Here is a 12,527-nt window from a genome sequence, read left to right on the forward strand (position 1 = left end):
GCAATAGAAAGTTCGTATTGTCGCGGGACTATTTTCAACGCTATGTTTATTTGTTTTACAGTAATCCGGAATCCAAGGAGATGTGGCACAATGTTTTGGTGAAGTGAGTTGGCTCTATGTATTATGTGACGAGTTCTCCCGGTAGGGTGAAGGAATATACTGTGTCAACGCCTTCTCACAGTCCATTTAAATCCGGGCATTGTGCACGAATTCCGTCGATTGCATCAATCTAGATAGGAGTACACGCCATATTGATTCCCCAGGATAGCTCTACATGATTTTCCGCAGTTATCTATACATTTAGTCATCTTCTAACTCAAAGGGGCACTGTACTCTAAGTATGATGTGGTCTCAATTTAATGATGAAATCGGGTAAACGATTTTGGCCGCAGACATTTCCTTCAGAATGCAACCGCAATGGAACTGCAGCTAAACGAAAAACTCCGACTATCCCGTTCCACGCAAGTTGAATAAATAAATTTCCACGGAGGCGCGTCTGCGTGTCTCCGCTGCTTAAAACTCTTGCGAAATTGCTGCACCATATCTTAACTTGCACTCGCCCGACCTGGTATCTCGACACGAACTCTATATTCTCGTCATATCATGTCTTTAGGCACCGTAGTGCAACCACCGGACTTTTATTGCAACTTGCAATACATATGTATAATCTAATTACCAGGGCGGTTTTTTTGACATGTCAAAAAAGTCAAAATTAGGTCAAAATTGTAGTGTTAGGTCAAAATTTGTCAAAATTGTTCATAAAGTCAAAAAATTTTTGACGTCTCTATTTCGTCTGTATCGTAGATTTTGCACTGTCGGTGAACGTATCATTTGATATTTTACAGCTTGCAACATACTTTATAGGCCTACTGTTGTAAACGGCTAATTGTCTGCTCACACTGAATCATTGCCGGTCAAATAAAACAAATGGGTGGACATGGTATTATGGTCAACGTACCGCAATATCCCAACTGGGACATCATTCTTATATCGAGAAGCGCATGATGAAAAATTGTAATAGATAACATTGTCAGAATGAAGCAACATGGTGTGTCACCAGCAGTGTATGCACAACTTGAGTGTTGTCAGCCAACAACTGCTGTTGTTGAACATCCTTGGCTAGTAAGGACATGCACTTTTTACCCACGAATATAGGAAAGTATCTCTAGTTGTACTACCATTTTTTTTAAATTATTTCCACCATAATACGTATTGCAACAACTGGAAATCTTCATAGGGCCAGATTTCTTTAAAATATTGTTTTTTATATGTACAAAGTTGCCTGTTTCTATGCCAAAAACCTTTTTTCAGGCCAAACTACTTTGTTGGGACAGCCAGTTACAACCGAAATGTAGATAACTGGTACAATTTTGACATTATTTGGGAAAATACCTAATTTACATACGTTAGGTCAAAATTTGGTCAAAATTCAGTTTTTTTAGGTCAAAAAAAGTCAAAATTTTGATTTTTTAGGTCAAAATTTTCTTTTTTTTAGGTAAAAAAAAACCGCCCTACTAATTACAGCGTAGCCCTATTTGGTGACAAATACGAACCATCGGAGTGAATTTGTAGTTTTTTAATTGAAGAAATCACTAGATAGTTTCACTTCATAAGTGCTAAAATTTCATGAATCACGTAGACAGCATAACCGTCTTGAGATGAAATATTCTATACTGTGCAAACTAATTTCAATCTCCAAATTGCCAATAGCCTATACAAACATATTGTTGTTCCGAGATTTTTTGTTGGGGTTTTGGATAAATATTTTTTAGAAAAATAGATTTTCTTCTGCGATATGCATAACCACTATTACAGAATAGCAATAAGATGAGCTGCTATAGATAGCAATGACTATGGCGGACGTTATATGTTCACTAAAAATTCGTTTCTCAATTTTGATGTCATATATGTGGCGATCAAAAGTGTCGTCGGAATCGTTGCGCGTTATTATTACATTCGCCAACCAGACATGGGGTGATTACTTCATGAATGTAATCGATTGCGATTACGATTACTTCAGAATCACGCGATTACGATTACGATTACGATTACAGCAAAATAAGGAAGTAGTCGATTACGATTACGATTACATTGGAAAAGTAATCACGATTACTCACGATTACATTTGTTTTGCTTCTAGGACTATAATATTAAAGGATATATTGCAAGACAATACAAGGATTGCGATGACAGGGCTTAATGAAATATCAAGTCTCTTCATACACCATGCGTCATTTGCTTATTGTGTCATAATATACCAATTGCCCAACTTTATTGCGATGATTTATCGCACCCAGCGATTTGCATTATGGCCAGGTCTTTACCTGGCGCACCCAAAATTCCTTAATTGGGTGGGGAGCGTGCTCGAAGGGGACTCACACATAACATAAATTATACATAAATTATAGAGTATTTTCGAGAATTTAATTAATTCTTGAAAAGGTTCTTCGAGCTTCGTGATTCAAATGTCTCCTGTACAGGGGTCGCCAACGCGGACCAAATGAGTCGTCCGCGGTCGCTGTAGCAAATATTCAAATGAAAGATTTGAAACTTGATGCTGGTTTCATATGAGCAGCAATTGAACATGGCTCGACCGACCCCAAGGAATATACGAAGGCAGTCGCTCGGGGCATTGCTGGTCTTCGCCCACGCGGCGGCTCAACGGGAATCTATAGTTAATATTCCCGAGTCTCGACGCGGGGATGAGTGATCTGGCGCACACTGCAGCAACGAAACTGAGCCCGGAGGAGCTGGTGTGAGTCCCGGCGAGTGAGCGTTTTTTTGTACTTGGTAAGGGGCGGAAACCCGGCCCAGTGCTCTGATTGTCTTACTATAAGTGAATAAATCCAACTGAGCACGGATCAACGGCGGGAGTAAGAAGTAACCCGTCGGTCGTCGCAATAATCAGTGTACACTACTCAAGATGTAGTTTTTTGTTACAAAACGGTTGGCGACCCCTGCTCCAGTAGATAGCTGGGTTTGAAATGCATACCTCTTCCCCTAGAGAAAAAACATGCATATGCTATTTTATGGGAACAGGCATTTTGGAGCCGGTCATCACCGCGCCACGATCCCACAACACACAAAAGACATATGCAGTTTCAGCCAACACGCAACTCCAAGGGATGTGATACCAAAGAAATACCTTGGCCGAAACTTATGGTATTCGTCCATTGTCAATAGCCGCGCTGGGTGGGCGTGACTAATAATTAGGGCCATTTTTATATGACCTTAAAAAATCAATTATATGACTTTATTTTTGGGAAAATATGACTTTATGCGAAAATCGTGTATTTTTACATGTAACCAACGTCACTCATGGAACTGACGAGTAAAACATGAACAACATAACAGTAATACACTTCCATTTTTATTTTAACCAGTTTGGTAGTACAGTTTCATGTATAGTGTGGAATGTTGAAGTCTTTAAAGTTACTATTTGGACGTAAAAATGAGTTTTGTAAGGAAAATGAGCGCTCCACAGACGCAGATGTTTGTTGACACTTCTGCAGATTTGCATAAAGCGCTGAGAAATGTCGTGTCTTTGTAGCTCCATAATTTGTTTCACGTTGTTTTTTTCCAATCGCTTCTTAATGTAATTTTTGAGCTCAAGCGGATCTTTTCCGAAATCAAGGGCATTTTGATCAGCATGAGCCTCTTTGATAGTGTACGTACAACTCCATTTTCAGTAAATAAATATTGTATAGTGGAGGCATAGTGGAGGCATATTTCTGTTAACTGACTCGTCAACTTTGGATCGTTCACTGAATCTTTGACGCTCTTTACAATAACTCCTTCAGCTTCCCATGCGTTGACTATTTCTTACACTTGTGGAAGGCTCTGAACTTCAAATTACGTCCCACTTCAGTGCACAGAAGTAAAACAGATTGTGTAGCAACACAATGCAATGTGTGACCTCATAGGTCTGCGACTGTAATGTTATGTAGGCTAACCTTACAGTTTGCCTTCGTTCAATCAGACATTGCCTTACTTTCTTAGTGCGTAATTGCTTCAATTGACACATTTTATTTAAAGTATACAACAATATGACTTTATAACTCAAATATGACCTAACCAGGAAAATATGACTTTATATGACTTTATAACTTTCTTAATATACCCCATATGGATGCGATTTTTGCGTTAAAATTGATTTCACGACTTACTGATGCATAGAAAAAAATATGACTTTAATGACTTTAAATGGCCCTACTAATAATAGTCCTGTCCTTCCAATCTGAGCCCGCAATGCAAATGCCACCCTGCGCATCCACATAGGAATAAAGCCATGACAATTTGCGTGTGCGTCTCACGAAAGATATTCTTTTAGTCTGCTACGTTTGGGCGAGTACAATATCTTTGGATTAATCAACAGACTGGAGGTCACGAATTAACAACCTACAATAAAGTAATTATAACAACATACTAGATGCTATAATTATGAATTACGTGCCCCAGCTCTACAAATAAATCTGACACTCGGGGCTGAGAGAGGTTAAAAATGAATAGTAATCTAATGCAATGACCAATATTATTGACGAAATTCAGTTTTGAAAGTTGACCAACGGTTAGAGTGGGGGACGAATTGCTGTTGGTTCTGATTCTAGCTATATCCCACGCTAACATGTCAGGCTATATAAGCGGATGGTTATGGCGGCAGGTCCAAATGCTGAGTAACGAACTGTGAAATAACAATTGGCGCCCGTTTCAAGTAGTTATATGAGAATAAGATATAGTGAACATAAAAATTCTGCAGTCAACTTAATACAGATACTACGAGCTGCTGTTACGAGAAACGGCTAAGCACGGCTCGGTTATGATATATATCAGCAGCTGTTTATTTGTAATGCTTCGTTTTGGAAATTGCAATGTTTTATTGGACGAGTACAAAATTCCGAATTTTTGTCAGCGGTACGTGCGTATTTAGGCCTACTGCTCGCCAAGCTGAAACGATGAATCTGCGTTTAACTGAGCACAACCAAACATCAAAACAGAAGTTACTAATTGAAACTATAGGCAGAGTGGTGATCAATATCCTGCTGCGAGGTGGGGGCTTCTGTAGTGTATTGATAACCTGATATACACCACGGGGGTGTTCTTACAATCATACTACAATGTCTCCATCACATGTCTGTTTACTATGTGCAGATACTTCTTACGCAATGACGAGCGGAGCTAATACTTCTTACGTAACAATAAGTAGTGGCGTTTGAAAATCAGACGTTTGTGCTATCGCTAACGTGGTCTCATTCTTGTTCACGAATATTCAGTTAATGTCATAGTCCTTGTAAAATAAAAAGTAATCGTTCTTTCACAAAGAAATCGATTAGATATGGGAAGTAGTCGATTACAATTACGATTACTTCGGATTTTTTTCGAATGTAATCGATTGCGATTACGATTACTTCAGAATGCTGTAATCGTCGTAATCGATTACGATTACTAATCGCGATTACCCCATGTCTGTCGCCAACACCTATCTTTGTGGAAATGTGATTGCGTCACTCATTCATATCAAATAGACGACCGCGTATTTTAAGAAATTTAGCTACAGAATTTTCTTCGAAATAATAAAAGTCTTCCCAATTTCTACATATATAGTAGGCCATGACGTTATTTCCAAGAATGGTCATTTTGGGGCCGTTTACAACTAAACTACAGCTGGTACTTGCACAGGACAGATGACGGTTGCACGATGATAGAGCTAAATTTGAACTAACTCTTTGGGAATCCGCGGGGGCTCGTGACAGTCCAAAAGAGGTCCGCGAAGACAAAATGTTGAGAACCACTGAGCTAGATGGTACATCTCTTGAATATCGGCTGAATATATCGTCGTTATCGGTGAAGGTGCTAGTTATCGGCTCAATGGGTATCGGATATCGGTCGCACTCTGATGAGAATTGGTCCGGTTTTGTTGTTTCCTAACGAATGAGACAGTGTCCAAAGGCATTTTGTGTTCCGTCACTATACCCGTACACTGATGTGTAATACGAATTCCACATTCTTCCCGGCTACGGATATCTTGGCTTACAATGGCCCTCACATTGTGCCAAGGCGTAAGGTTACGGCAAAGCACTCATCAATTTCCTGTCAGCCGATCAAAAGTGTGTTGAGCACTCAATTACCAACAGTTTCGACCTTGGTCTGTTGACATAATCTGCCTCGTAATTCAATCGCTACTGTTAGGTCTGTTTTTACTATAGAGGGGTCTGCGAGTTCCCAGGTCAACTTCAAACGCAATGGTTTACTAACGGATGCTTTGTGTATATTTGGAGTAGATACCCAGGTTCGCACAGGGAACTGAAAAATTCACAAGCCTAACACATCAAACAGGGAAGGCTTGTATAGAATTAAAACTCTACTCCAGCAAAGGGATGATATGACTATAATTATAGGCCAGTAAACCAAATCGTTTTGATGATAAAATCATTGCTTCAAGTTACAAGACGACATTGAAAATTATATATGCCTGTTGGAAATATTATGATTTGACAATTGCACGTTTATAACACGAATATCAGTGGAATATGATGAATAATTTTCCGGTAGCTGGGTAACGCATTTTCGAAGCGAAATCCTGTTTCGTATTTGACCTTCGAATTAATATCCTCAATTTAGTAGATATCAAGTCCGAGCCCAATATACGTTCCGTAAATTTGTTCTGTGAGAATCCATGGTAGTTTTATTTCCCATTTGAATTAGGACCCAGAAAATATATTAAAATTTGCGTTTTTTTTGTGAAGTTATAATCCAGGCTCATCTTTGGTGCAATTCAAACTCCCTCGTGGTAATAGTAGAGTAGAACACATTTTGGCATCGGGCCATCTCAACCCATTTGATATATTTTATGGGTCATGTGTCAGACAGAGTGAATCTTTATGTTATTCAAGAATTATAATTAATACTCTATGAAAAGATTTCTAGAATCATTTCGCCTAGTATGAACACAAGATAAATAGTTTCAAATCCAACCCAAACGATTTCTCGTGTCATTTTGGTACAAGCGAAGCCCAATAAGATGGCATTTAAGGTTCCCATGCGCGATATCGATGAAAATTAATAAGATGGAAGGTGGCGCCTTTTAGGTACAGAGGAAATTCAGTGTAGTCGTTAAATATAGATTCTTAACATGGTTTTCTCGATATCTACAAAGCCTATTGCAGAGGCAAACGGCATATACTCGGTAACATCAGTCCGAGTTCATGCCCGTAACAGTGCTGCGATTTTGCGCTCGTTTCGAACAACATCTTGCAGCATCTCGGTATGCGTAATGTGGGGAGAAAGGGACACAAACCATTGTACTTCCAGAATAAGTCTGTGCTTTGCTGCATTTACCCGGGCATTCGGAAGTTAAGACGCTTTACCTCTGTAACTCTAAAAAAATGTGGATTCTGATCACTAACCGCTTTTTACTCATTTCCAAATCAATCATCAGACTACCAAAAATATCGTTGGCCACATGAAATTACCTGATAGGCAACATATACAATCCTGGGTCATAAGATACCAGCGGTTCTTAACGGTGCACACGAGCACCAGGGGCAGAATTGGCACTGATTTGAAGTAGGTATTCCTTATCCTATTTTGTTTTATATGAAATCATGTCTTGATCGTTTCGTTTTTGGTCGATGCACAGTTCAATTTGTGCACCAGTGCACCAGTGTCCTGTAGAATTGTATTGAGCGTGAATATTGGGGTAGATTTTTGTTCATGTGACTAGGCAAAAATCTGAGGCTCCTCAAAGGCTTGCCTACTAGAGTAAGGGTGCTCCAGGTTCGTAAAGGTTAATAACCCTTGTCCTATACAGATCCAATTTCGAGTGAATAGTATAGTATTTGTGTTTGTATCTGTTTCAATAAACAGTGTGTAACAGTTCTTCCGACCATTGATATTTTATTTGTGATATTGATTGGTTGTCATCATCTCCTCCTCTCATCCACAGAAAAATCCTCGAGGAAAAGGAGAAGGAAACGCCGAAAGTACTGACGCTAAAAATCATCAACCGCGATGCGTCCAACATCAGTCACGTGAGTCGCGAGCTTTTGTCTGTTGCGGTGAACCGGGAGAGTTATGCCCATAGACGCGTGCTATTCTTGAATGCAGCCGTGACGCTCAGCCATGCGTAATTCCTGGCTGGCGAGGCGAAGTTCATGGCCTGAGCGCTGTCGGCTGAGAGCGAAACGCGTGCGATGGGATTAGATTTATACAAACTACTGGCTTTTCAAAGTGTGCATCTACAACTAGAACTAGGATTACTCACTCTTCGAAGCTAGCAACCTTAACTAGAACTACTCACTTTCGAAAATTAGGAACTATAACTGGAACTACAACTACTGAATTTTCAAAACTCGCAACTGGAACTAGAACGAATCACTTTTTAAAACTCACAGCTGCAAGCTGCAACTAGAACTAGAACTACTCAGTTTCATAACTAGAACTAAAATAACGCACTTTTAAATGTACCAACTTGAACTAGAACCATAACTACTCACTTCTCAAAACTCGCAAGTAGAACTGCAATTACATACTTCTCCAATTTCGCTACCAGAACTAGAACTATTCGGCTATCCAAACCAGCATCAACAACTAAAACGGGAACTACTCACTGAGCATAACTTCTAACTACAGCTAATACTAGAAGTATGTGCATTTAAAAACTAGCAACTAGAGCATGTCCACATTCAAGTCGAAATACAAGCAATTACTACTAAATAAATACAGTCCATCCTCAAGATTACCGGACCACGACTGACCTATCGATCTCGCTTATCATGACATGCCGCCCTTTTATTGTCGCTTTCTTTTTCTATACTATCTTCTTTACTTTCATTCAGTGTGCATGCCTCCTCTTTACATCGCCTAGGCCAAGGTGGGTGTCAGATTCCATAGACTACTCCTTGTCGCTTCGACATCTTCCTGTCTTTTCATTGTATCGCATTTTTTGTGGTGTATTGAACTGATAAAATTGCTAATAAACCAATGATGATGATTATGAAGTATAATATAACTACCCATTTCTTCAACTAAAACTAAGCATTAGAACTACTGATGTTTTAAAAGAGGACGTATGGTAAGCCTACCGTAATCGGACTATATGACATATGACACAGCGCAAGAGTCATAAAAAGTTTCGGCGGACATGTTGCTGAAACTGCTAGAAATTGGAAACGTGGTAAACACGATAAAACATACATTCCTGAATGGGACCCACTATAAGCATTGCAATGCGCAATGCACATTCATAATATTTTCACAATAGAACGCATGCCTCAACGCCGACGAATTCCATTCCTTATTGACCTGCATCAACGCTGCTCAATGCTCATGCCAGCCTTCATGGCATTTTGGCAGAGTGAGTTCTACATTGCGGATGCCGAAGATGCTACGATCTATACGCGCAGTGCTACCCCACCTTTTTCGACTCATCGCCCACTTGTCAATCTCGACACAAATTGTCGCCCTCCATACTTACGGATCCGAAAAGGAGGACATAAAATAGGAATATTTATTAACCTAACTCCGATCACTGACGAATCTACTAAAATAGGGCATTTTCAAAGGTAGTGGGTGCCAGGAAAACCGGTATACGCGTCTAACTTCCGTTGAGTTGATCTTTTGTCGCAACATATGCAGAATAAGCCGTATTCGTGTGCATTTCTGACCGTGTTAGTATAATATATCACACTGGACACTGTAACATTTTCGTCCCCTAGCGCCCCCTTTTAGATTTTCACCCCTTGTTTTTCAAAATCGCCCACTGGAGGCGATATCGGCACGTTGGAAACTAAACTGACCAATCTGCGATTTGATTACTTTAGATCTTGGGCTGCGAAGAGTTCTCTGACCTCATTGCTCTGAAATTGGGGTTTGGATTTGGTGCCGACAACAATAATTTGATGTTTAAATTGCCCCTTTCACGTATTAATGGCCTTTTGAATAACTGCTAGGTGGTCTACAGATTCCGTCGCGATCGAAACGGTACCGCAATATACTAGGAGGAATGACTGATGACTGCGCGATCGTACTAATAGATCGCGATCAACAAAATGACCAATATACAATACAGGATACCATCTACAGACCTACATGCTAAGCACAGTAAGCAGGGTCAGAATCGGGCGTGGCCTACTAAAAGCTGTCCGACGTCCACTGTCCGTGTCCAGTGTCCAACTGTCCATTTATCGATTTAAGGTATAGGCTCGGGTCACACATCTGAGCCTGAAAAATATTGTGAACCACGGTTTAAAAGCATGAAATAGATTGTCCAAATACTGTACACATATTCACAGAGACACCTTGATTGTAACACTGGGTAACTGCTGTACCAGCGTGTTTGCCGGATTCGTGATATTTTCTATCATCGGAAACATGGCGTTCAGACTTGGACTTGACGTAGAGGATGTCGCGAGTGAAGGTTAGACTCGGTTGACACAACAATATCATCTTCCTACGACTACATTGACATATTTTACACTCAGGCCCGGGACTAACGTTCATTGCATATCCTGAAGCAGTTTCGTTGTTACCTCTTCCTCAGCTGTGGTCGGTTTTGTTTTTCATCATGCTTTTCCTACTAGGAATCGACAGTCAGGTAAGGAGATAGTTGAGAATTTGTGACGATAATTGACTCAGTGACAACGTGGATCGGACGAATATATTCATTTAACGCGCAATTCGGTGATTACCATCAAACAGCAAATAGAATGATAGGCTGTAGGCCTGTTAATGCAACGCCACTGCAAGGCTTATGACCGCTGCTACAGTAGAATTTCGATTCTGTAACATCATCTGCCGCCAGAGGTATCATACGGTCTTACAGCCGATTTTCGTGCAGTGCGTAGTGCAAATATGCAGATGGTCATGACTTTACAGTAGTTCTATTTATCCACGATCACAATCTGGTTAATACTGTATGCATTTCAGTTTGCTACGATTGAAACCGTGGTTACCGGTATATCGGACGAATTCCCGAACTTTTTCCGCACCAGAAAGATTCACCTTATGGTCGCTGTGTGTGTAACCGGCTTTCTGTTGGGTTTACTGCTCGTGACTGAGGTTTGTATTGAATGCGATTGCGTCATCGTTGTCGCTTTCCACGCCCGCTATTTTTGGCTAGGGTGGAATATACTGGTTCAATCTATACGAGTGGTATTCCTCTTTCTACGGGTTACTCATATTAGCATTCGTTCTGTGTGTGACACTGAACTGGGGTTACGGTAAGTTTGGCGACTGTTGGGATTCCTGTTTCCCGGTGTGGATTTGCGTTGTTTTGCAGGGTATTTCTTTACAACTCGGTGGAGATTCAATCGAGATATTGAACTCATGTTGGGATGTTTTATCTACATTTTTATTATACAGGATTGGATATCTTCCATATATTTGAATGATTCATACATTTCAGGATATTAGAGAGTCCATGTTATAAAAACTTGAATAAGGAAGGATATTAGCAAATCTTTATTTCATGTTAATTGCATAATGGATAATTCGAGCTGTGCCACAATGAAACAATTTAGCATGCCACAGTTAATCATATGTTTGCATATGTTTAATGGTTGTATGATAGTCATTCAACCGACAATGTGGCATATAATTTTCGAGGTGAATTGGTAATAATGCTGGAGTCGGAGTCGGGAGTCGGAGTCGGTACGTTTAAAGACCCAGGAGTCGGAGTCGGAGTCGGAGTCGGTACGTTTAAAGACTCAGGAGTCGGAGTCGGAGTCGGTAAATTGAAAATGTGTGGAGTCTGAGTCGGAGCCGGAGTCGGTGGTAAAATTTACCGACTCCACAGCCCTGGTTGGTACCAGGTTTTCTCTCCAGTATAGAAAAGTGAGCATAATTTTCTTCGTACTGTTGACATTTCCAGAGTCACAGATTTGTTTTGAATGCGCCTCAACATCTCGTGTATGTATAGTTGTTTTCCCCCTGAAGTTGCAAGTTCAATTTGTTCAGATGTGACGTTAAATGTACCAGCAAAGCAAGATGAGATACCCATTTTCGATTACAAGATTATGGATGGGCGATATTTTTATTTTCGAGGAAAGTTGCTATTTTCTTTCTCAGTTCATACACTCGTGTAAGCAAGCATAGCTGCTCGACTCAATGAGCGAACATGACAGATATAGGCCTACATGACATCGCCATATTGATTCTCTGCTTCTAGTAATATCTGGCGTCACTGATTCAGTTGATGAGACAAAAATCATATTAACAGTTTTCACTATTGTGGCCAAAACACTATTCAGGTTTTTCGTCTTGGCACACAATGCCTTCTGGAAAATCAAACTATAGATAGGCTAACTAACAGGCTAGTTATCTATAATTGAATAGTTTGAAATTCCGTCATTTCGTCCGAGATGCTCCAAGCGTTTTTGGAGCAAAGGAAGAACACGTTTATAACCCCGTTAGTGTGATTAACCCTTTAAAAAAGCATGGAACACCTTCGGTTGCGAGATACACCCGATTGATAAGCACTGATCCAGTCTAGTCTATCTGCATCTCCTACTTCAACCACCTTCGTTTTATGG

At 40.2% G+C, this 12,527-nt stretch overlaps 1 protein-coding gene and 1 long non-coding RNA gene across 2 annotated transcripts; both read left to right on the forward strand.

The window, feature by feature from the left end:
• Positions 1-12: 12 nt before the first annotated feature.
• LOC145460061 (uncharacterized) lies at positions 13-9,867 on the forward strand. The gene is made up of 2 exons (XR_013921681.1): positions 13-103; positions 7,943-9,867. It is a non-coding gene; the product is annotated as an uncharacterized LOC145460061 (long non-coding RNA).
• Positions 9,868-10,271: 404 nt separating this feature from the next.
• LOC145460058 (sodium-dependent proline transporter-like) lies at positions 10,272-11,424 on the forward strand. Its single transcript, XM_080338463.1, has 5 exons — positions 10,272-10,414; positions 10,479-10,591; positions 10,924-11,055; positions 11,117-11,216; positions 11,276-11,424. The coding sequence occupies exons 1-5, from the start codon at positions 10,369-10,371 to the stop codon at positions 11,407-11,409; spliced, it is 525 nt and encodes a 174-aa protein (XP_080194589.1). The 5' UTR covers positions 10,272-10,368; the 3' UTR covers positions 11,410-11,424.
• The last annotated feature ends 1,103 nt before the right edge of the window (positions 11,425-12,527 follow it).

This window comes from Botryllus schlosseri, unplaced genomic scaffold, assembly GCF_051294905.1.
Source record: "Botryllus schlosseri isolate E-star unplaced genomic scaffold, Bs_hap1 Bs41a, whole genome shotgun sequence".
NCBI lineage: Eukaryota > Metazoa > Chordata > Ascidiacea > Stolidobranchia > Styelidae > Botryllus > Botryllus schlosseri.